The sequence below is a fragment of the Echiichthys vipera genome (genome assembly GCF_963691815.1).
Source record: "Echiichthys vipera genome assembly, chromosome: 5".
Lineage (NCBI taxonomy): Eukaryota > Metazoa > Chordata > Actinopteri > Perciformes > Trachinidae > Echiichthys > Echiichthys vipera.
Genome location: NC_139830.1, coordinates 2,749,003 through 2,773,886, shown reverse-complemented (window position 1 = coordinate 2,773,886; position 24,884 = coordinate 2,749,003). Strand labels below are relative to the sequence as shown.

At 44.4% G+C, this 24,884-nt stretch overlaps 3 protein-coding genes across 3 annotated transcripts in view; 1 reads left to right on the top strand and 2 right to left on the bottom strand.

Moving 5' to 3' along the window:
• Positions 1 to 24,884, top strand: part of aamdc (adipogenesis associated, Mth938 domain containing) — a 56,118-nt gene that overhangs the window by 28,448 nt on the left and 2,786 nt on the right. The window lies entirely within an intron of this gene.
• LOC310946922 (protein FAM222B-like) lies at positions 534 to 8,848 on the bottom strand. The gene is made up of 3 exons (XM_083913512.1): positions 8,714 to 8,848; positions 4,589 to 4,714; positions 534 to 3,503 (listed from the first exon to the last, which is right to left on the bottom strand). Exons 2-3 carry the CDS (start codon positions 4,668 to 4,670, stop codon positions 1,393 to 1,395), a joined length of 2,193 nt encoding a protein of 730 aa, XP_083769638.1. The 5' UTR covers positions 4,671 to 4,714; positions 8,714 to 8,848; the 3' UTR covers positions 534 to 1,392.
• Positions 11,344 to 24,535, bottom strand: LOC310947288 (flotillin-2). The gene is made up of 11 exons (XM_083914073.1): positions 24,424 to 24,535; positions 22,853 to 22,934; positions 20,444 to 20,534; positions 19,859 to 19,982; positions 19,385 to 19,503; positions 16,790 to 16,903; positions 16,582 to 16,701; positions 16,265 to 16,479; positions 15,648 to 15,831; positions 14,326 to 14,475; positions 11,344 to 13,619 (listed from the first exon to the last, which is right to left on the bottom strand). Exons 1-11 carry the CDS (start codon positions 24,470 to 24,472, stop codon positions 13,581 to 13,583), a joined length of 1,287 nt encoding a protein of 428 aa, XP_083770199.1. The 5' UTR covers positions 24,473 to 24,535; the 3' UTR covers positions 11,344 to 13,580.

The window sequence follows — 24,884 nt, the reverse complement described above, 5'->3', positions numbered from 1 at the left end:
AAATCGTGCCGTCCACAACGTATGGTTTGATTTAAACATTGCCTTTCCTAACTTAAAACAAAATGTTACGAATAAATACGTTAAGTTGAAAATCGGGGCGCCAGCAATTAACTCCGGTGTTACGATTCAGGTGTGAACCTTTTAGGGCGCCCTCCCACTGTCCTTCCGCACCGCGCCCCGGGGTTTAGGGTCCTTGTCCCCCCCTCCAGGCCCGTTTGTACTCACACTACCTGGGCCTCGGAGAATGCTTCTTGCTGCCTATACGTCATCACGCCGTAACACGTCACACGCATTGATGGCGTCATGGCGATGCGTGGCTTTGTTTCCAGATCTTTCCGTAGACCTCTGAGTCTTTGTGCGTCTTGTCGACTGTTTTTGAATCTTTTCATCGACCAAATCTGCAGTAAACACTCCACCTCCGCATCACACCAACGTGAACCTTTCACCGCCATTGTTTGAAATGTCCGTGCATGGTCCCTCCTTCTTTTTTCTACGTCCCAACAGGCACACAGGAAATGACCTCAGAGCCGCCGTGGGTCTCTCTCAGACGGGCCGTGGACGGCCAGCTGGCCGCAGTTATGCGCGGAGCGGTTGCACTCACACTGGTCAAACGCACTAGGCTTGACCCGAAAAACCCGTTTTGGCCCGGTGCGGAAGGACAGTGTGAGTGTGCCCTGAATATATATCGGACCCATTGTCACGATACCCATTTGAATATCAGCCCGATGTCAGTATTGATCAGTGCATCCCTACTAAAATTCAGCCCAAACAGTGAGCTTTTGTACACCTGCGGAACCACGCAGAAACTTCCTGCTCCGCTCGCTGCAGACGGGAGTCGTGGCTCCGACTTCGGCAGTTAAAAACTACAGGATGGACAAACATAACCTATCAACAGTCTTATTAATTGCATATACATGTAACCTTATTTAAACGGATCACAAACCTGTTAAGAGGATAAATAATTGCAAAAAAATCAAAACATTACACGAGGACATCCTAAATCTTGCCTTTGGGCAGTTGTAAGGCCACAGATGCTGAAAGAAAGTTGTTCCGCGTCAACCTCGGAAAAAAGCACTGTGACGATCACGTGGCGAGCATGTTCTCAGCTGCAAATGAATATTTTAAGAACACCATATATACACACGAACAAAGAGCAGCACATCCACGCCAGTGATGAAGAGGAGGAATCCTACTCGACAGTGGACAACAATCTCAAAAAACCCTTCATTTGCGACAAAGGTACGACATGGCTTAAGACCTGAGGAATACTTGGAAACGTCACAACCTGGCGGGTCTACGACTCGAGCTCTGAAGCGGTAAAATGTAATTGATCACTTGCAAGATCTTGAAGAATGAACCACAGAAGCTGAAGGGAGGGGATGAACGCACGCTTCAGCGGTAGCCCGGGTGGTGACTGTGAACACCACCACCTCCATTGTTGGGCTCCTGACCCTGGCCCATGGCCGACCTGTGCATCTTCTCCATCACGTCCATGTTCTGCCCCTGAAAGTTGGGAATCTGGAAGTCCCCCCCTAAGAAATCCACATTCTGCATCAACTTGGGCTGCCCGGGGGGACCCTCTTTCCCCGGCCTGTACTTTGCCCCCGGGATGCGGTCAGTGGAGGCGGCAGCCTGCCCTGCCTGGAAAACCACGGGGAGGTCCTGAGAGCCGGATCCATTGTTACCTGCTGTGGCGGGCATGCTGCCCCACGCCGGCTGAATGTAGTGGCCGTTAATGTAAGGCATAGCACCTACTGGACAGTTCACAGGGGACGACGGTCGTGGTTTTTCTGCAGTGTGTTTCAGGGTAAAGGGCTGTGCATTGTTGGGCAGCTTGTGGCAATAGTTGAGGTTTCGAGAGGGGAACGAACACTCCGCTGGAGGCTCCATCCTTGGGTTCTTGCAGGGATGGGCCCCCTCGGGGGCTTGCTGCATGTGGGCCAGTTGATGCTGGGCCCAGGAGCGCTGCTGCTGCTGCTGCTGCTGCTGCTGTTGCTGCTGCTGTTGCTGCTGCTGCTGCTGCTGTTGTTGCTGCTGCTGTTGCTGCTGCTGTTGTTGCTGCTGCTGCTGCTGCTGCTGTTGCAGATGCTGCAGCTGTTGTAAATGTTGCTGCTGCTGTAACTGCTGCTGTTGTTGTTTCTGCTGATGTAAATGATGCTGCAGCTGCTGCTGCTGCTGCTGAAGCTGTACTTTCTCAGGGTCTGCGTGAAAGGCAGGTATACTATTGGCAGCAGCTATATTGGGCTGTGAATGCAGAGCAGCAGTGGGAGTCTGAGCTGGACCTTTGTCTGGAGGTCCCACCATGACGCAGCCAGGCACAGAGCCCAGACCCGGGTGGTGGCAGGACACCCTTGAGCTGGCGTTGATCAGCAGGTTGCGGCTGATGGGGCTGGGGTTTGCGATCTGGCCCTCACAGACCGAGGTGGTGCCCATATTAGCCCGAGCCTGGCACAACTGGTTGATTTGGTGCACGATGCTGCTCAGGTCGCTGGGCCGGTTCTGATGCAGGCTGGCCGCCATGGACAGTGGGATGGTGGAGGTAGATACAGTTACATTTGGTGGGGCGTCTGCGTCAGGGAGCTTCCGGGGCCCGTACGGCCCTGGTGGGGGCTGCTGGAGGCTATTAGGCATGGTAGGAGGTCCTGTACCCACAGCCTGGGGAAGGGACTGTGAGCCAACGAGCCCCTGGGTGTGCTGCAGGCTCGCCAGCTGAGCTCCATCAGACATGTGGCGCAGATCCTGAGTCACTCCCTGTGTAAGTAAAGCTTGCGGCGGAGCCGTCTGATGCTTTAGTGTCTGCAGGTGAGAAAGATGCTGCTGTGGTCCGACTGGTGCACAGGACTGGCTCTGCTGCTGCTGTAGAGCCTGGGGGTGAGGCAGACTCTGCTGCCTCGGGAGGCCCTGTGGATGAGCCAATCTTTGCTGTGAAGTCTGACCCTGGGACAAACTCTGCTGTCGCTGCAGAGCTTGTGAATGAGCCATGGTTCTTTGCTGTAAAGCCTGTGGGTGAGGCATAGTTTGAGGCTGCTGTAAAGTCATTGGATGAGTCATGCTCTGCTGCAGCGCCTGTGGGTGAACCATCCCCTGCTTCTGAGCAGCCTGGGCCGCAGGCTGAGACGGGCCCTGGAGGTGAGGAGCAGGCTGGGGAAGATTTAAAGTGCTTTGAGTGGCGTACGGCCCGCTGTGAGGGTTCATGATGGCCTTCTGTAGCTGTCGGGCGCGGCTCCCGTCAGACTCTTTGATGATGCCTTTGGCAGGTGCACGGAGGACAGCCAGCAGGCCCCTACTGGAGCTGACCTGAGAGGGGTAGGGACTGTGGCGCTGGCTGGACGAGGATGTGTCAAGCCCGTTGACTGTGCGGCGAATGTGCTTCCTTTGAGGTACTTTGACGCTGTTGGGGAAGATCTGGATGGTCAGAGGGTGGTTGGCAACTTTCTTAGCATAGGCATCCAACTCTGCTGGGGTTGGATAGCTGGCAGATCTCATCTTCTGTGTAGTTTCCCCTGCAACGTGCAGAAGGTCAGACAACCAGAAATACAGATCCATGCACACTTACTGGGGTCTTACACTCACACTATACCAACATCTGACCACAAGGAGACTCATCTCTGTCTGTGTGTCTGTCTGTGTGTTTCTCATGAATGTGAAAGACGGGGAGGAAAAGTGGTTCTCTTCACAAACACCACGTCGGCACAACAGCTACTGTTGCGGACAGCGGCGCTCGGTGAAGTGGCGTTAACAACGGGCTGCTTTCAGCTCAGACGCTGAATCCTCTGTGTCCTGCTGTCGTGGTCGAACACTTCTAGTTCACAGAGGACACTTTCACCTTTTTGGAGGATTAGAGCGAACGGTTTGATTTCCAGTCAGCAGCAGCACGCCGCGTGTTGTTGCTACAGAGCGTGGAGCTCCCCGCAGATCAGAGGAGCCGAGGCGGTGGTCTTCCTGTTTTAAATGAAAACTGTCCAGATAGAAAAGCTCAAAGGGAGCCGACCGGACAGATAACAGGACCTCAATCTAATAATATTAATATATAATAGTAAAATGTATTCATTTATTTCTAAATTAACGTTATCACGCACGCATGTCTCTTGACGGAACTGATTTCCTTTGGACCGTAAACACAAACATGATAAATCCACACGCCTCAATGGTGTCATTTACTTGTATTCTTCTCTCTACTTTATATATATTTATATATATTCACTAAGAGTTTATTGTTTATCTTGTGCTGTATTTTCTTTAATAGCTCCTTATTTTCAGGTGTTCTCTGAGCTGCTGGAAATCTAATTTCCTTGCTGGAATCATCCCAAAGGATCAATAAAGACAAGTCCAAGTCCTTTTTATACCGTCGGCGTCTCAATCGTTGTTTAAGCTCCGTATAATATTTATGCGGGATGTTGACACCTCCCCGCAGACGTCACAACCCACATTTAACTCAACACACTATCTCTATTTTCATGCACCCTGTACTTTCCCTTCATCATATTCATTCATGGGTGTTCTTTGTTTATATCTGTGTGTGAATATTCATGAATGATCTTTGTTTTGTGTGAATCACGCTACGGATGATAAACGTGCGGATACTTACATTTCTGAAGTCCAGTGTTCATCTGCGTGCGTGAGAGAAGTGTGATGGTGGGGTCACCTGATGCTGGCAGACAGGCCAGCATGTCACTGTTCCACTAATGCAGCATGGGACCTTCTCCTCACCATACTGGGGGGGGGGAGATAGAGGGAGGGAGGGAGAGAGAGGGAGGGAGAGAGAGAGAGAGAGAGAGAGGGAGGGAAGAGGGAGGGAGGGAAGAGGGAGAGAGACAGAGGGAGAGAGAGAGAGAGGGAGAGAGAGAGAGAGAGAGAGAGAGGGGGGGAGAGAGAGGGGGGGGAGGGAGAGAGAGACAGAGGGAGAGAGAGAGAGAGGGAGAGAGAGAGAGAGAGAGAGAGAGGGGGGGAGAGAGAGGGGGGGAGGGAGAGAGGGAGGGAGAGAGAGAGAGGGAGAGAGAGAGGGAGAGAGAGGGAGGGCGAGAGGGAGAGAGGGAGGGAAGAGGGAAAGAGAGAGAGACAGGGGGAGAGAGGGGGGAGAGAGAGAGACAGAGGGAGAGAGGGGGGAGAGAGAGAGACAGAGGGAGAGAGGGGAAAGAGAGAGAGACAGAGGGAGAGAGGGGGGAGAGAGAGAGACAGAGAGAGGGAGACTATTTTACTTATATTTTTTGACTTGAAAGCTTCTAAACTCTGGAGGTCTAAACATGACGTAATAAAATAATATATAAATAAAAACACATTCATAAATAAACTTAAATAAATTATTTAAATAAAGAAATGCATGAATAAATATATAAATATATGCATAAATGAATAAAGAAATAATAAAGAAATGCATGCATAACAGTATGGATAATAAAAAATACAATAACAGGTAAATGCATAAAAAAATATATAAAGAAATAAATACAGTGATAAATGAATAAATAAACAAGTGCATGAATAAATAAAAACATAACCAGTGATAATTGACTAAATAAATGTATGTATAAATAAATGCATAAACCAATATATAAATAAATATAGTAATAAATGAATATAAACAAATGCATTAATATATGTATATATAAAAATAAATAAATGCAGAAATACATTAATTAATAAATGGGACCTTCTACTTCATTAACATATAGATACAAATAAATTAATATACAAAAATGTAGAAAAATAAAACATTTATTGTTTTATTTACGCATTAATTTCAGCATTTATTTATCAGTCATGTATTCTCTTCAGCATGTATTTATGCATTTATGTATTAATTTATTTATACATTATTTATTAGTCATGTGTTTATGCATTTATGTAATATCTCCTACATGTATGTATTTATGTAATGATGTATTATTTATTGATTTATTTATACATTATTAGTCATGTATTTATGCATGTATGTGTTGATGTATTGCTTTATTTATACATTATCAGTTATGAATGTATGTATTGATGTGTTATCTCCTGTATGCATGTATTGATATATTTATTGTTGTATTTATACATTATATTAGTTATGTATGTATGTATGTATTGATGTAAACGTTTATTTATACATTATATTAGTTATGTATGTATGTATGTATTGATGTATTTATCATGTATGTATGTATTGATGTATTGTCTTATTTATCCATTATATTAGTTATGTATGTATGTATTGATGTATCATCTCCTGCATGTATGTATTTATTGTTGTATATATACATTAAATTAGTTATGTATGTATGTATGTATGTATGTATGGAGCCCTGAGTCAGGTCCAGAGCTCCCCAGGAACCCTGCCCTTTAATCTGCTCTACTTTACTGATGTATTTATCATGAATGTATGTGTTAATGTATTGTCTTATTTATACATTATTAGTTATGTATGTATGTATGTAATGATGTATTATCTCCTGCATGTATGTATGTATTGATGTAAACGTTTATTTATACATTATATTAGTCATGTATGTATGTATGTATGTATTGTCTCCTGCATGTATGTATTGATGTATTTATTGTTGTATTTATACATTATATTAGTTATGTATGTATGTATGTATTGATGTAAACGTTTATTTATACATTATATTAGTTATGTATGTATGTATGTATTGTTTTATTTATACATTATATTAGTTATGTATGTATGTATTGATGTAAACGTTTATTTATACATTATTAGTTATGTATGTATGTATTGATGTAAACGTTTATTTATACATTATATTAGTTATGTATGTATGTGTGTATGTATTTATTGATTTATTTATACATTATTAGTTATGTATGTATGTATTGATGTAAACGTTTATTTATACATTATATTAGTTATGTATGTATGTATGTATGTATTGATGTATTGTTTTATGTATACATTATATTAGTTAGTTATGTATGTATGTATGTATTGATGTATGGAGCCCTGAGTCAGGTCCAGAGCTCCGCAGGAACCCTGCCCTTTAATCTGCTCTACTGTATTGATGTATTTATCATGTATGTATGTATTGATGTATTGCTTTATGTATACATTATATTAGTTATGTATGTATGTATGTAATGATGTATTTATACATTATATTAGTTATGTATGTATGTATGTATGTATTGCTTTATGTGTACATTATATTAGTAATGTATGTACTTATGTATGTACTGATGTATTATCTCCTGCATGTATGTATGTATGTATTGATGTATTTATCATGTATGTATGTATTGATGTATGTATTGTTGTATTTATACATTATATTAGTCATGTATGTATGTATGTATTGATGTATTTATACATTATATTAGTTATGTATGTATGCATGTATGTATTGCTGTAAACATTTATTTATACATTATATTAGTTATGTATGTATGTATGTATGGTCTCCTGCATGTATGTATTGATGTATTTATTGTTGTATTTATACATTAGTCATGTATTTATGTATGTATGTATTGATGTATTGAGCCTGAGTCAGGTCCAGAGCTCCGCAGGAACCCTGCCCTTTAATCTGCTCTACTTTACTGATGTATTTATCATGAATGTATGTGTTAATGTATTGTCTTATTTATACATTATTAGTTATGTATGTATGTATGTATTGATGTAAACGTTTATTTATACATTATTAGTCATGTATGTATGTATGTATGTATTGTCTCCTGCATGTATGTATTGATGTATTTATTGTTGTATTTATACATTATATTAGTTATGCATGTATGTATGTATTGATGTATTGCTGTATTGAGCCTGAGTCAGGTCCAGAGCTCCGCAGGAACCCTGCCCTTTAATCTGCTCTACTTCACTGATGTATTTATCATGTATGTATGTATTGATGTATTGTCTTATTTATACATTATATTTGTCATGTATGCATTGATGTACTTATTGTTGTATTTATACATTATATTAGTTATGTATGTATGCATGTATTTATTGTTGTATTTATCCATTATATTAGTTATGTATGTATGTATGTATTTATTGCTTTATTTATACATTATAAGTCATGTATGTATGTATGTATTTATTGATGTAAACGTTTATTTATCCATTATATTAGTTATGTATGTATGTATGTATGTATTTATTGCTTTATTTATACATTATAAGTCATGTATGTATGTATGTATTTATTGATGTAAACGTTTATTTATCCATTATATTAGTTATGCATGTATGTATTGCTGTATGGAGCCCTGAGTCAGGTCCAGAGCTCCCCAGGAACCCTGCCCTTTAATCTGCTCTACTTTACTGATGTATTTATCATGTATGTATGTATTGATGTATTGTCTTATTTATACATTATATTAGTTATGTATGTATGTATGTATTGATGTATTTATCATGTATGTATGTATTGCTGTATGGAGCCCTGAGTCAGGTCCAGCGCTCCGCAGGAACCCTGCCCTTTAATCTGCTCTACTTTCTAACAGCTAGGTGGCTAACACGTTAGCACACATCTGATATAACCTGATGTCCGCCCGCACACCCGCGGTACACGTTAGGGGCCCGGGCACGACGCTTCCCCGGGAGAGGAGACGACATGTCGGGCAGGAAACCGTGCACCGTGAGCCCCTGCTCCCGGTAACGGAGCAGCCTCTTTGTGCTGGTTGTGAGCAGGCCAGCTGCTCCGGCAAACTTTCGCTCTGACGGAAAACACCGACGAGAGCCGAGTGAAAAAAGGCTGATACTTACTCCTCGCGAGTCTATGAGTAAGGGAGCTTCATCGTGCGCGCGGATGTGATGTTGATGTTGTGTTATTTCGGAATGAAGCGACCATCCCCGGTGCTGCTGCTGCTGCTGCTGCCGCTGCTGGAGCTCCGTGCTGCCGCCGCTGCTGCTGCTGCTGCTCTCACTGGCTACGGCAGCAACATTCGTCGCGCATGCGCAGACAGGAGACAAAAGGCCCCCTCCGTTCACGATTCTGCGTTTAGGCGTCAGAGGCAAACGCCTGTTCAATAAGTGTTGTTTTAGGGCACAGGTGTTAAACTCCAATTCACAGTGGGACAAATTTAACAACTGGGACAAAGTTTAGGGCCAAACAAGATGCAAAATGAGTAAAAATAGATGAAAAACCACCACAAAAAGATGCAAAATGACTAAAAACAGATGCAAAACCACCACAAAAAGATGCAAAATGACTAAAAACAGATGCAAACCAACACAAAAAAATGCAAAATGACTAAAAATAGATGTAAAACCACCACAAAAAGAGGCAAAATTAGTAAAAATAGATGCAAAACCACTACAAAAAGATGCAAAATGACTAAAAACAGATGCAAACCAACACAAAAAGATGCAAAATGACTAAAAATAGTGGCAAAACCAGCACAAAAAGATGCAAAATGACTTAAATCAGATGCAAAACCACCACAAAAAGAGGCAAAATTACTTAAAATAGATGCAAAACCACCACAAAAAGATGCAAAATGACTAAAAACAGATGCAAACCAACACAAAAAAATGCAAAATGACTAAAAATAGATGCAAAACCACCACAAAAAGATGCAAAATGATTAAAATAGATGTAACGTGGCTAACAGCTGGACGTGGCTAACAGTGATTAGCTCGGGGCAGCACTGTGAAGGCATTAAAACGTCTTTTTTAACCACTAATGCTGCTGAAAATAACAGCAAACCTCTGCAGCAGCATGAGAAGAGTCCCTACACACACAACAAAGCAGCAATGGGCTCCTTCCACTGTAATGGACTTTACTATGAGAGGAGCTGGTACAGGGGCCAGTAGGTAAGTCTTTAAAACACTCTTTTAATAAACTCTGGCTTCACTAACTACGTTGTTGCTGCTTTGTTGTGTGTGTAGGGACTCTTCTCATGCTGCTGCAGAGGTTTGCTGTTATTTTCAGCAGCATTAGAAACAGATAACATTAACTTTAACCAAAACCAACACAAATGAATGACGCATGTAGATAAAAAAATGACCAAAATCTGCTTTTGTTTTCTAATTTGAACTATATTTATACACGGTGGTTTGGTGGTTAGCACTGTCACCTCACAGCGAGAGGGTTTCTGGTTTGAATCCCTGCTGGGGCCCTTCTGTGTGGAGTTTGCATGTTGTCCCCATGTCTGCGTGGGTTTTTTCCGGGTTCTCCGGTTTCCTCCCACAGTCCAAAGACGTGCAGGTGTTCGGTCGACTGGCGTCCTGTCCAGGGTGGACCCCGCCTCACGTCCGATGTCAGCTGGGATCGGCTCCACGTACATCACTATACCTTGAACGTACATGACTATACCTTGAACGTACATGACTATACCTTGAACGTACATGACTATAACTTGAAGGTACATCACTATACCTTGAACGTACATGACTATACCTTGAACGTACATGACTATACCTTGAACGTACATGACTATACCTTGAACGTACATGACTGTACCTTGAACGTACATGACTATACCTTGAACGTACATGACTATACCTTGAACGTACATCACTATACCTTGAACGTACATGACTGTACCTTGAAGGTACATGACTGTACCTTGAACGTACATGACTTTACCTTGAACGTACATGACTGTACCTTGAACGTACATGATTATACCTTGAATGTACATGACTTTACCTTGAACGTACATGACTATACCTTGAACGTACATGACTATACCTTGAACGTACATGACCATACCTTGAACGTACATGACTATAACTTGAAGGTACATCACTATACCTTGAACGTACATGACTGTACCTTGAAGGTACATGACTATACCTTGAACGTACATGACTTTACCTTGAACGTACATGACTGTACCTTGAACGTACATGACTATACCTTGAATGTACATGACTTTACCTTGAATGTACATGACTATACCTTGAATGTACATGACTATACCTTGAATGTACATCACTATACCTTGAACGTACATCACTTTACCTTGAACGTACATGACTGTACCTTGAATGTACATGACTTTACCTTGAACGTACATCACTATACCTTGAACGTACATGACTATACCTTAAACGTACATGACTATACCTTGATCGACATCACTGTACCTTGAAGGTACATGACTATACCTTGATCGACATCACTGTACCTTGAAGGTACATGACTATACCTTGAAGGTACATGACTATACCTTGAACTTACATCACTATACCTTGAACGTACATGACTATAACTTGAACGTACATGACTATACCTTGAACGTACATCACTATACCTTGAACGTACATGACTTTACCTTGAACCAAGATTAAAAAACAAACGTAATTAAATAAACATTGATGGCATTTTTGATTTATTAGAATAACAATGATCTAAGAGTGAACTGATTATTCCCAGTACAGATGGATGACATGCAGCAAGAGCATACAGGAACTCATGGCCGTTTGAGACGCACAGTGGACGTGTAAATCACATTATAACACAAATATGTCGTATATACACATTTGAAGCTGGATAAATCAAAGCGGTCACAGTATTTTTCAAGTCACGGAATCAGCAAAAGAATGATACAAACACAAATGAGCTGAGGATGAACAGTAATATCAATAACAGTCCTGTGTGAGTTCAGTGTCGGTGCGCTCAAACGTAAAAGTACCACAGAGATGAGGTTCGGACTAAACGTCACCGTCACGTCACTTTAGGGGTCGTAAGTGTCGGGGGGAGCGGCTCAGTGCCCGAGAATACGTCGCACCTGCCTCCGGTCTATTCCCCAAAAACATCTCTACTGCTGCATTGAAGCTTAAAAGGAAAGTTCGGATTATTTTAAAAGTGTGGTTGCATGAAGTTGTCATCCGTAGTCAGCGTGTTGTATCGTTCTCTTCAAAGCCACCAGACTCCACTGACAGAAACAGCCATTTTAACCTCACAGACGCCCCCGGTCTCCGGCTGCCTCCATCTGTTGGTTTTAGTTTTGTTAGTCACGTCATCGGACCGGGCCAGACGTAATTGCATGGGCCTCTAAATCACCCGTAGGTGTGAATGGTTATCTGTCTCTGTTCGTCTCTATGTGTCCTGTGATAGACTGGCGACCTGTCCAGGGTGGACCCCGCCTCACGCCCGATGTCAGCTGGGATCGGCTCCAGCCCCCCACGACCCCGACAGGGACAAGAGGTTGAAGACGAATGAATGAATGAAAAAGATCGAACTCTTTTAAAACACTAAAACGCACCGGTCCAAAAACAGCAGCAGACCTGTGAATGACTGAGTCTGGTGGCTTAGAAGAGAGCAGAGAACAGCTTCGGTTCATGGTGCGTAAACTGAAACAGGGCTGTCTGAGAACAAGATAAAGTGGTTAATATACTCTAAATACAGCGTACACTAAAAGAGACTTTCTTTAGGTGTCTAAAAAGCGTTTACGCGCTGTACGTAACACACTGACTCTGGGCAAAAACCTCAGGCGACCACGCTTCGATAAATCAAATCTTTGATAACCACTTGGTGCGCGAGACCCCGAAACACCAAAACCATTGTGACCATTTACAAACAGCAACATCAAGGATTTAAAAAAGATGAAACATTATTTGATAAGTTACAGCGTTCTGCTTCTGTCTGAACGTAGTGATTGTTAAAAACAAACTCAACGCGGACGTGAGGAAACACTGAACGCGAAGCAGCGCGAGGTTTGGTTCGTGGAACATGGCTTAGCGTCTGCAGATATCCGTAGTGTTAAAGAAAACATCAGATGAACTCCGCGGCACCCTCGAGTCCCTCTGAGAACAATGGAAACGCAAAGACGGTCTATTTGGCATCGCTGTTTGACCTTTCACCTGTAGAATCTATTCACACGAATCCACAATATAAACACGTTTTACACACTTCAAGCCTTTTTTTTACAGTTTGCCTGTGAAATCTTTTTTTTTTCAATCTCGATCGACGCCGAAACTACCGAGGTTTTCACATTTACACTAAATATTAAAGGATCACGTCACAAGCTAACTGTATCAGCACAAGACTTTGCTTCCTGTTTTCCTGCCGGCGTATAAATAATAATAAATATAATCCCATGAATCGTGCCTGATGCATGCGGAGAATTAAACTTCCTTCAGCAGAACGGACAAAATGTGCACGAGGGGCTTCTTTCGTTAAGATTGTGAGCACCTGTTACATCGTAAAAACAAACCAGTGATGCAAACTAATCACATAAATACTTAAATAAGGAAATAAACAAGAAAAGATTCAGATTATCTGGGGTACGCGGATGTGTCTCAAAACAAAGACAGAGGTATATGAACCAAACAGAAAGGCCTGCGACGTACGGAATGTAAAAAAGTGAGCGCGGATGCCTCGCGGTCTGAAAAAAGCAGCGCCCCGACGCATAAATATTAAATAATACGAATAATCCTGGATTAAAAAACACAACAGAAAATGTTCCCGTGTTAAAATGGATTCAAAAGAACCGGTTGAATGAGCAGCAGTGCATGCAGATATTCTGGCCCTGTATAAAGTAAGGCACCAGAGGTTTCCAAAATTCACTTGGTTTACAGTTATGTACGTATAAAACAACAGAATTCTTCAAGTGTATTAAAGGCAGTCTATCAGAGTGCATACGGCGGATACTGGAGTCATGTGGAGCGGTTGGGGGGGTTTTCAGGCTTGAGCGCCGGTCATCTTCTGCAGCAACGGGATCTGAAGGAAAACAAGCACAGAGAATTTAAAGTTCAGCCAAGTTAAGAACAACGCTTTGTGACGGCACAAGAGCGCTTTAGAAACACCGCAGCCACGTGTTCAAGTGTAATTCAGGCGCAAAAAGGTCTTTTTTAATCTTTTACATACATTAAATAAGCCATCAAGACAGTTTTTTTTTTCATGTAACAACCACTAATGAAGAAATCCAGGAGAGACGCTAACAGCCGGACGTGGCTAACAGTGATTAGCTCGGGGCAGCACGGTGAAGGCATTCAAAGGTCTTTTTTAACCACTAATGCTGCTGAAAATAACAGCAAACCTCTGCAGCAGCATGAGAAGAGTCCCTACACACACAACAAAGCACCAATGGGCTCCTTCCTTTGGGGTTGACTTTGGTAATCCACTGTAATGGACTTTACTATGAGAGGAGCTGGTACAGGGGCCAGTAGGTAAGTCTTTAAAACACTCTGGCTTCACTAACTACGTTGTTGCTGCTTCGTTTCTTTCACCGTGCTGCCCCGAGCTAATCACTGTTAGCCACGTCCGGCTGTTAGCCACTATCCCAGACCATGGGATGATTTTGCGCGGGAATTACACTTTAAGTCACGTCACCTGTTTAAACAGCCAATCAGCTCGTAGCAAAGTCAGCTGGTGGACGGATGGACGGACGGACAACCCGCACACAGAATGCCTCCGGCACACTTACCTTTGACAAATCCACTCCAGTGAGAGCATTGACAGAAACAGGAAGTTCAGCCAAGAGGCGGTTCACCTCGCCCGTCACGCGGTTGCCCTCCCCGCTGAGGATGACGATCTCATTGGTCCTGGCTAACGGAGCCGCCACCTTGGAAGCAATCTGCAAAGAGACGGTCAAGATGGAGATATTGTGATCCAGAAGATGAAGACTGAGAGCTCGCATTCCTCTTCTGATCAAATACGCTAAATATACCGTCCGTCCCACGCACCCGCCTTAAGACCCGGGGGATCGAGCTTTCAAATCCGTAGCACCTAAACTACGGCGCACTCTGCCTGCACTCTTACGGTCTGCGGTGTCTGCGGTGTCTACAGTGTCTGCGGTGTCTGTTGTGTTTACGGTGTCTGCGGTGTCTGCGGTGTCTACGGTGTCTACGGTGTCTGTGGTGTCTGCTGTGTTTACGGTGTCTGCGGTGTCTACGGTGTCTACGGTGTCTGCGGTGTCTGCGGTGTCTGCGGTGTCTGCGGTGTCTACGGTGTCTGAGGTGTCTGCGGAGTCTATGGTGTCCGCGGAGTCCGTGGTGTCTACGCTGTCTGCGGTGTCTGCGGTGTCTGCGGAGTCTACGGTGTCTGCGGTGTCTGCGGAGTCTGCGGAGTCTACGGTGCCTGCGGTGTCTGCAGAGTCTTTTAAACTTTTTGACGTGTATGCAACTAGACGTCCAGGTCTAAATGTGTTTTTCTGTTGTTTTACTTCCTGTATTTCTGCCCATTATGTTGTTTTTTACCCGTGAAAAGCGCTTCATGATTAAACTTTACTTACTTAACTTTCTCTATGTTTTCATATCCCACTGCCTGTGAAAATACTTTTAATCTTGTGTTACATGTGGGTTTTACCGCTGAATATCGCAACTATTAAAACATGGAAATACAGCTGCGTTATGTGTGACACACAACATACTAGTATCTTAAAGATAAACAAGCGTGGAGGGGTTATGAGGGGATTAAACAAACAAACGACACAACTGAATACTTAGAGGAGTGGGTGGACAACAATACAACACTGAGACGCTGTGTCCAGTCTTTATGCTAAGCTAAGCTAACTGTCTCACGGCAGTAACCTCATATTTAACAGACGGATCTGAGAGAGTGGGGGAGCAAGTAAATAAACGCATTTCCCAAAATGTCAAACAGCCCTTTAAATGCTGACATCAGCACAGTGTTTTTATAATTCTAGAGTCACATCATCATGCAGTGACGCCGCACTGGCTCGTGTTTGTATTAAGCACGGAGAAACCAGCTGAAATGAAACGGGTGTTTAGGTGTTCTGTGTTTTACCATAGGCAGAGCTTCGAGGACCAGAGCAGTCTTGGCTGCCTCGCCGTACTGCTGGTAGGCCTCAGCCTTCAGCCTCATCTTCTCGGCCTCCGCCTTGCCCACTGCTTCGATGGAGGAAGCCTCCGCCTCACCGATCTTCTTGATCTTTTCCGCGTTAGCCTGGGCGATCAGCACCGTCTTCATCCTGATGACGGGGGAAACACACACAGGTTAAAATAGCTCACGTCTTTGGGCTGTTCAGACCACGTGGTCGGCTCATGATCTGGATTCTGGTCTTTTTTCTCTGCGAGTCAATGAAACACGAGAAAACACACAGATAATGAGTATGAGTATGTGTAATGATATGAAAGTGTTCCTGTTGTTTTTGTTTTTGTCTCTGCTCTGTGAAGCACTTGGATGCCTGTTACAGCTCTTTCTGTCTGTGCTACAGAAATAAAAGTGAACTTGAAATAGACTTAAAGAGAGATTGTGTTGTTTTAAACATGGTATAAACAAGCATCAGAGTATTGCTTTTGACAACCTTACCGTTGTGTAAGTTAACAATTCAAGAACCAGTCACTGAGTTACGTTTTCAAAGCAGTAATCAGTTACTTTTAAACTATTTCCCAGTCACTTACTTCTGCCCCTCGGCCAGCTGCTGCATCTTGTAGGCCTCTGCCTCGGCGGGCCTCTTGACTGTGGCGATGAGCTCCTTGTCGGTCCGGTCGATCTCCCTCTCCCCGATGGTGATCTCCTTCTTCCTCTGCACCACTTGGATCTCAATCTCCTCCAGGCGGATCTTTTGCTGCTCCTTGGCGGCCTGCAGCTCGTACGCCAGCTGGGCCTCGGCTTTCTGAAAACATCGGCAACATCAGATGTCACACCTCTAGAGCGCACACGGACACAGACACACACATTCACACGCACACACAGACACACACAGACAGTTTCAAACCTTGGTGTTGACTTCCTGGTTGAAAGAAGCTTTCTGCAGCTCCAGTTCTCGTTTGGAGTCGGCCATCTTGGTGTCGGCCTGGAACTTGACGTCCATCATCTCCTTCTTACATTCGGCTTCCTGTGACAGAAAGAAGTCCAGCCGTGTTCGGTTGTTTTGTTGTGCGCAACAGAATTCACGGATCAAAGTCTCCCAAATGTGTCCTTACCCGTATCCCAGCATCCCTCTCTGCCTCAGCCACGCCGATGTCGGCGTCCCTCTGGACAGCTGCGGTCTGGGTCTTCCCAAGGGAGCTCAGGTAATCCAGTTTATCGTACACGTCCTGAGAAAAGACAAACGCGTTCATCCGTGAGATTCATGCAAACCCTCAGACTGGATCAGGCGATAACAGGGGGGGGGGCGCTGCCGTTGAGACAGACTCCAGTCACGCAGCGTTCAATGTGAGTAGACATGTCACAGTGTGTTCTGAGTAGTACCGTCAACAGGAAGACATCCTGCCTCCTACCAGTGCCACAAGAAAGGGTGGCTGTTAGCGACTGTTAGCGACTCTCCCAGATTTCTCCGTTAATAGTTGTTAAACAAGAAAAACTGTCTCGATGGCTTATTTGATGTTTATTTATGTAAGTTACGAAAAAGCCCCTGGGATGATTTTGTGCCAGAATTACACTTTAACTGCCCGGGAGTTTGTGTAACATCTGATTGTGTCCTGCAACCATCTTCCGCTAAGTCCTTCTGTCTCTTTTCTTTCTCTCTTTCTCCTGAAATGAAGCTGCTTTCAAGTGCGGTCGGAAAAGTCGACATTACAACGATTTGACTGAAATCAACAATAACTGAAATATAAAGTACACTTGTAAAACGTTAATTAGGGGGTTAAAGAATACAACAGGGCGTCACACAAACTGGCCATAAGTGTGTGTGTGTGTGTGTATGTGTATGTGTATGTGTGTGTGTGTGTGTGCGTCCAGAACCTTGAATTAAATCAGTATCGTTTGGTGGTTGTGCTTTGAGTGTTTTGAAGCCACAAACTAAATCTTGTTTCGTGCCACAGAAATCCTGGGGCCGGCTCTGGTCACCGGCTGTAAATCAATAAAAAATAAACAAATGCACTGGTATGGGATCCGTACTCGGGGTCGATAAGGAAACAACGGTATGGAAAATATCTCTAAACAACATCGACACCAAGAGACAAACTGTCACAAATGTGTGGATGTTTTGAATCTGGAAGACGTAATACAGGTATATATAGATCCTCCTCCACTGATGAGCTAACTGGTCCTGATGAATCACACAAGTCATCTTGGCTCGGACTAATTGATGTGAAGGAAATGGACTCTCCGCTGTGTCTGCACCACACTTCAATTAGTCCTAATGAACAGCAGTTCACTGTACGGGGGGAGTCTCCTGCTCCTCCTGCTGCAGAGAGGACGTCTCTAATGAGCAGCAGTCACACAGAGATCACACTGCTGACTCATGTTTGTGTGACTCCTCGGTCAGTCATCGTGTTTAACCCGCCCCACGTGAGATAAACGGTTGCGATTGGTCCGTCCAGGGCCTGTCTGAACAGGAGAGGAGCCGGATGAGCTCGGCGGATCCGGTCCGGTTTCCAGGTGATACTGAATGCAGCCTATTGTGTGTGTCTTTTGAATCTCATTCATGTTTCATTGCTGGTCCGATGAAAATAAAGCGTGGAAGTGTTTCTCTTTGTCTAGCTAAATAAATGTAAGCGCAGCGAGAACGAGACAGACATGAGGCGCGCCCATTTTGCTTCTCTGTCCTCCAACTGACCTAGAAACTGATGGAGGTCTGCCGTCACTGAGGACGCTCCAATCACTTCAATGTGTCTCGGAGGGAAGAGCGAGGATTCTCACCAGTGCTGAACGTGCACGTGTGCTGGTTTGTGATCAGATACAGGCTCCGGGTCTGTTCTAATACGTGCTCTTTTCTCTGAATTGTGTTATTTGGAGCCGTCTTTGCTCAGTAGCTACATCTTCTTCAGGTTTTCTGGTTTGCCTAGATGAATCCGGTGAGCCATTTGTGTGCTTCGCCATCTAGCGCTACGGAGGTACGGGTTTAAGTCGTTGAAGTTTCCCGCTGCTGTTGGAGCAGCAGAGAATTGCACAGGTTCTTCCTCGACATCGTTGTCAAAAGTAAAGCTGCATAAAAAGGTAAAAGTAGAAACGGTTTGTAATGGTAAAGTTATTACTCGATGTGATGCTTGTTGCAAGGTAAAATAACTAAAATGCTTAGGACTATGTCTGTGCAACATACAAACGTGCATGTAGCATGACCTTTTGACTTGTACTTGTATGAAACTGTGACTTTATGAACTCTTTTTGCACTTCTCTAATACCAGGCACATCTTCTGAGAAAGCACATGCAGAGACGGCCTGTTCAGCTACACGTCTGCTAGCGTAGTTCCTATTTAAGGTGTTATGTTGGGCGCATGATCATCTGAGGTGTACTCCACATAGACACCAATGTATTAGAATCCTATAAAAACGACCTGTGCACGCCATAACCTGACATTTGCCTGTGCACATGTTAGCGGATGACGCCCCGCGGTATACCCAGTAAATAAAGGCGTGTGTTCTGTTCCAAAGAAGAAGATTTCTCGTTGTGTAGCAAAAGAAGCAGTGGAAACAGTGAAATCCTGACCAGGCTAGAGAAGTTTCCACTACAGGTTCACTTCTAATGACAGCTCCCATTCAATCGTGCGCACACTGGAGGGAGACGCCGCCGCAGTAATGGAGGCTTGTTCACTTCCGGTACGGTGCTGGTTTCGCCGATAGGACCCTGCACCCACCTTGATGGTAAAGCTGAGGATCTCGATGCCCATCCGGCCCACGTCAGGAGCCGCCACCTCCCTCACCAGTTTGGCAAACTGGTCCCTGTCCTGATAGATCTGCTCTACAGTCAAGGTACCTGCAAAAGAGAGAGAGACGCGATCAAGATCTCCAGGAAACATGTCTGTGTGGAGCTCGCGGTTCAAAATGCCACACCCTCAAACAAGCAGCAGTCAATGGGTCAACAGGTTTAGACAGTATGCATGACAAATGCAACAATTTTGGTAATCGGTTAATTGTTGTATTTCTTCTTTTTTCTGTTTTATAAGTTTGCCTCAGCAAGTGGTTTGAGTGATCGGATCCCGATGCGTCTCATTGGTCGTTTGCACTCATATTTAGCGCTGTCCTCTTGTGATCCGACTGCCCAGGATGCACTTTAAAAGCCGAGTGTGAAACAGGCTCAAACACAGTTCAGGTGAAATGAAAGTTCATACCTAGAATGGAGCGCAGATGTCCCTCCAAAGTCTGCAGAACCACAGCTTTGATTTCTACCACTGATTTACCCAGGAACTGCTCACAGGCCACAGCCAGCAGGTCCTGCTCGGTCATGACTTTCACCTGAAGAAGACACAGAGAGGTCAGCCCACCTGGAGACGGACCCCACTCTCAACATCTTGAGTACGTTAATTTCCTGTGCGCCTGTTGGGACGTAGAAAAAAGAAGGAGGGACCATGCACAGACATTTAACAACAACAATGGCAGCGAAAGGTTCACGTTGGTGTGATGCGGAGGTGGAGTGTTTACTGCAGATTTGGTCGATGAAAAGATTCAAAAACAGTCGACAAGACGCACAAAAACTCAGAGGTCTACGGAAAGATCTGGAAACAAAGCCACGCATCGCCATGACGTCATCAATGCGCGTGACGTGTTACGGCGTGATGACGTATAGGCAGCAAGAAGCATTCTCCGAGGCCCAGGTAGTGTGAGTACAAACGGGCCTGGAGGGGGGGACAAGGGCCCTAAAGCACGGGGCACGGGATGGACGCACAGTGGGAGGGCGCCCTGGGATGAGGTTTTACCTGAGCCACCCCGGTGACAGTGATGGCGACCCCCTCTGCCGTCTCCACATCCTCACACCGCGGCTGCAGAGTCATGATCTCCAGGGTTATCCTACAGCGAGGGACAAAAGCACATTTACTGGGCCGTGGAGAGGGGAACATTACGTGATAAGAAGAAGCTGTGTGGAGTAATAGAATAAGATCTGCAGGTGTTAAATTCTGTATATTGTTAAGACACTGACAGTGTGTACATACAAGGAATACAGACGCAGAACAAGCTAAAAATAAGGACAACGAAGCTGAAAAAAGACAGGTCAAAATTAACCTTATTATTGTTTTATTATGTACATACACACGAGTGAAAAAAGGTGTTAATAATACGGTTGGGGACTGATGTAGCAGCAATGTCTCTTGTGGCGATTGTTTGGACTATTGTGTTGCATAAGTGTGTAAGTGTGAGACGTGAAGATTGTTCAAATGGGTCATTTTTCTCCCCAAAAGGCGACAAATGAACTGTGTCAAGAATGAAGAAGGATCTTAGAAGGAGCTTAAGAGAGATGTTCAAACCCCGCGTACAGCCACAGCTGTGCTCTGATAATCCGCCATTTTAATGCCAATTAGCTGCAGCCATTGATCCTGTAGCTACTGTAGCTGCCACGTTTCCAAGTGCTGCACGTCGCCAGAGCATCACTCAGGAAATGAGCTCATGGAACATTTCACAATCTCAACTGTGTCAAGTGTCAGGACGGACGGACGACTGCAGCACTGTGGAACATAAAGGGATAAAATGTCTGATGATCAACCCGACAGCAACAGCTGCTGCAAAAGATTAACCATAGGAACACACATTTACGAGGACACTACGCATTTAAGAGGACGGTGCACATTTAAGAGGACACTACACATTTAAGAGGACGGTGCACGTTTAAGAGGACGGTGCACATTTAAGAGGACAGTGCACATTTAAGAGGACAGTGCACATTTAAGAGGACAGTGCACATTTAACAGGATAGTGCACGTTTAACAGGACAGTGCACGTTTAAGAGGACAGTGCACGTTTAAGAGGACAGTGCACGTTTAAGAGGATAGTGCACGTTTAAGAGGACGGTGCACGTTTAAGAGGACACTACGCGTTTAAGAGGACACTACACATTTAAGAGGACAGTGCACGTTTAAGAGGACACTGCACATTTAAGAGGACAGTGCACGTTTAAGAGGACAGTGCACGTTTAAGAGGACTGTGCACGTTTAAGAGGACACTGCACATTTAAGAGGACAGTGCACGTTTAAGAGGACACTGCACATTAAAGAGGACGGAGCACGTTTAAGAGGACACTACACATTTAAGAGGACACTGCACATTTAAGAGGACAGGGCACGTTTAAGAGGACAGTGCACGTTTAAGAGGACACTACGCATTTAAGAGGACAGTGCACATTTAAGAGGACACTGCACATTTAAGAGGATAGAGCACTTTTAAGAGGACACTGCACATTTAAGAGGACAGTGCACATTTAAGAGGACACTGCACATTTAAGAGGACACTACACATTTAAGAGGACACTACGCATTTAAGAGGACACTGCACATTTAAGAGGACACTACACATTTAAGAGGACAGTGCACATTTAAGAGGACAGTGCACATTTAAGAGGACAGTGCACATTTAAGAGGACAGTGCACATTTAAGAGGACACTACACATTTAAGAGGACACTACACATTTAAGAGGACAGTGCACATTTAAGAGGACAGTGCACATTTAAGAGGACACTGCACATTTAAGAGGACAGTGCACATTTAAGAGGACAGTGCACATTTAAGAGGACACTACACATTTAAGAGGACACTACACATTTAAGAAGACACTGCACATTTAAGAGGACAGTGCACATTTAAGAGGACAGTGCACATTTAAGAGGACACTACACATTTAAGAGGACACTACACATTTAAGAGGACACTACGCATTTAAGAGGACACTACACATTTAAGAGGACACTGCACATTTAAGAGGATAGTGCACGTTTAAGAGGACGGTGCACATTTAAGAGGACACTACGCATTTAAGAGGACAGTGTACATTTAAGAAGACACTACACATTTAGCAGCCAGGGACTCGGGTTACATTAGAAAACCCAATATTGTGAGTTAACCGTAGACAGAATATGGCAGAGCAGCTGACAGACGGCCTGCGGATAATGGGAATGACTTCCCCGTAGACATCCAAGGCAGCAGAAGCCCATCTGAGCTGCGGTCTGTTTGAAAACCTCGGCCACTTTGATAGTTTAACCCACTTATCTGCGGTGAGTAGCACTTACTGGCACACGAGCATTTCAAGGAGCGACTCAAAGACCAACTTCGTTTCCAGACAACAGAAAAAGGGACCATGTATATATATATATATATATATATATATATTTTTTTTCACCTTTGGGTGTCTGAGATGAGACACCAAGCCCAGGCCCATCCTCCCACGGCGTAGGTCTTGGTATCAGAGCCAAAACAATCACCTGAGGGGAAAGGAACAGGTGCATTAAGACACTTCGTGGTCAGTAATCCCTTCAAAGGGGGTCACAGAATAAACCTGCGGGGTTGTGAGAGACAAACAGGACGGGAAAGTAGTTTATAAGGCTGAGCTCGTTTGTTTGCTGTTTGCTTTGTTTTATTAATAATAGGACCCTGGGCGCCTCCCTAGGGAGGTGTTCCAGGTACGTCCAGCTGGGAGGAGGCCTCAGGGAAGACCCAGGACCAGGTGGAGAGATTAGATCTCCACACTGGCCTGGGAACGCCTCAGGATCCCCCAGTTAGAGCTGGTTAATGTGGCCCGGGAAAGGGAAGTTTGGGGTCCCCTGCTAAAGCTGCTGCTCCTGAGACCCGACCCCGGATAAGAGGCTGAAGATGAGATGAGATGTGGATTTTTTTATGGGCCTTAGACTATGACAGACAAAGACTGCAGATTTTCTTGAGCCGATTCTACTTTTGCCCCCGCGACACCGACAGGGACAAGCGGTTGAAGATGAAAATGAATGAATGACTGAATGAATAAATGTTTCCTTTTTTATTTTAGTACTTGGGGGCGGCAGTAGCTCAGTCCATAGGTGACTTTGCTGGGAACCGGAGGGTCGCCTGTTCAAGTCCCTATGTGAACCATGAATGGAGTGTGGACTGGCGGCTGGAGAGGTGCCAGTTCACCTCCTGGGCACTGCCGAGGTGCTGTGGAGCAAGGCACCAACCCCCAACTGCTCGGGGCGCTGGTCCACTGGCAGCCCCCTCGCTCTAACATCTCTCCATTAATTGCATGTATATAGGTCCTGTTTGTGCATGTGTCTGTATTAAATATATATAAAAGTAATTCTTCTTCTTCTGCAGAGTAGAGAACATCTTGTAGACTGTATGTTTACCTTAAGTGGTGTAGTCTGGCCTGTATTAAATGATTGAAAGAATGCAGAGAGCTAACACATCCCAGCTGAGTTCAATGGTCATAAACAGATCGTGTATGTTTCCACAGAGCTGCATCATTAGATCAGAGGATGGAGGATGGAGGATGGAGGGTGGAGGGTGTAGGACGGAGGATGAGCAGACCCGCCCCCCTTCAGCTGGAGCATCCCTGTGGGCCTCAATGAAGAGACACACACTGGAGCTTTCATTCCTACTAGTTATTTACACACTTGACTTTTTACATTACATTTAAAAAGACGCCTGAACTGTAGCTCATGTATTACAGCGGTGTTAGCATGAATAGCACGTCGTGATTGACGTCACTCACGCTGATTTAATTAGATGCTGCACACAGTAGCTACACGGTTATTATTATTATTATTATTATTATTTTAGACTGTAACAAACAAACAAACTATAAGTTACAGCTACATAAGAGCGAAATAAACGTTTGCCAGTTAGCCACCGACACCAGCTAACGTTAGCCCGCTAGCTAACTGACAGCTAACTGACAGCTAGCTTAGCTCCGTTAGCTCGGTAAGAAGAGGACCGGGAACCTACCGGACACCACCAGAGCTTCGTTCGGCCCCACGGTTAAGCAGCTCCCCATGTTCACTGACAGACAGCGGGACTCGTTACGGTGAGAATATGTTCTGGTGTCCGGTGTTTTTAATCCGAGTGTGGACGGTGCGAGAGGATCTTCACGTCCCCGAAAGACAACAGCAACAAGACACAGCCCCCGCCCCGCCTAACGACACCGCACAGTGACGTCAGGACGCAACGTAACGTGACATCATGTGACGTAACGTGATATTGCGTAACGGTAAAACCCATTTTTGCAGGTGTATTTTAATTTAATAACAATAAAACTATAAAAACTATAAATCTGTGCTCCCATTTTAATTTATTTAATTTAATCTTACTTTTTTAAATGTATCCTTATTTTTTATCTCTATTTATGTGTGTATTTATTTTGTTGTTACATCAGTTTGTTATCCATTTGTTATTGACGTGATGCTCGT

What these genes read in the sequence shown, in the direction of transcription:
- LOC310946922 (XM_083913512.1), bottom strand. Translation starts at nt 4,670, where the DNA reads ATGCTGGCCTGTCTGCCAGCATCAGGTGACCCCACCATCACACTTCTC. An exon ending in GAACACTGGACTTCAGAAAT is followed by an intron (nt 3,504 to 4,588) that starts GTAAGTATCCGC and finishes TGCACGTTGCAG; the next exon opens with GGGAAACTACACAGAAGATG.
- LOC310947288 (XM_083914073.1), bottom strand. Translation starts at nt 24,472, where the DNA reads ATGGGGAGCTGCTTAACCGTGGGGCCGAACGAAGCTCTGGTGGTGTCC. An exon ending in ACCAGGAAGTCAACACCAAG is followed by an intron (nt 16,480 to 16,581) that starts GTTTGAAACTGT and finishes CGATGTTTTCAG; the next exon opens with AAAGCCGAGGCCCAGCTGGC. An exon ending in CAGCTGGCCGAGGGGCAGAA is followed by an intron (nt 15,832 to 16,264) that starts GTAAGTGACTGG and finishes CCCCGTCATCAG; the next exon opens with GATGAAGACGGTGCTGATCG.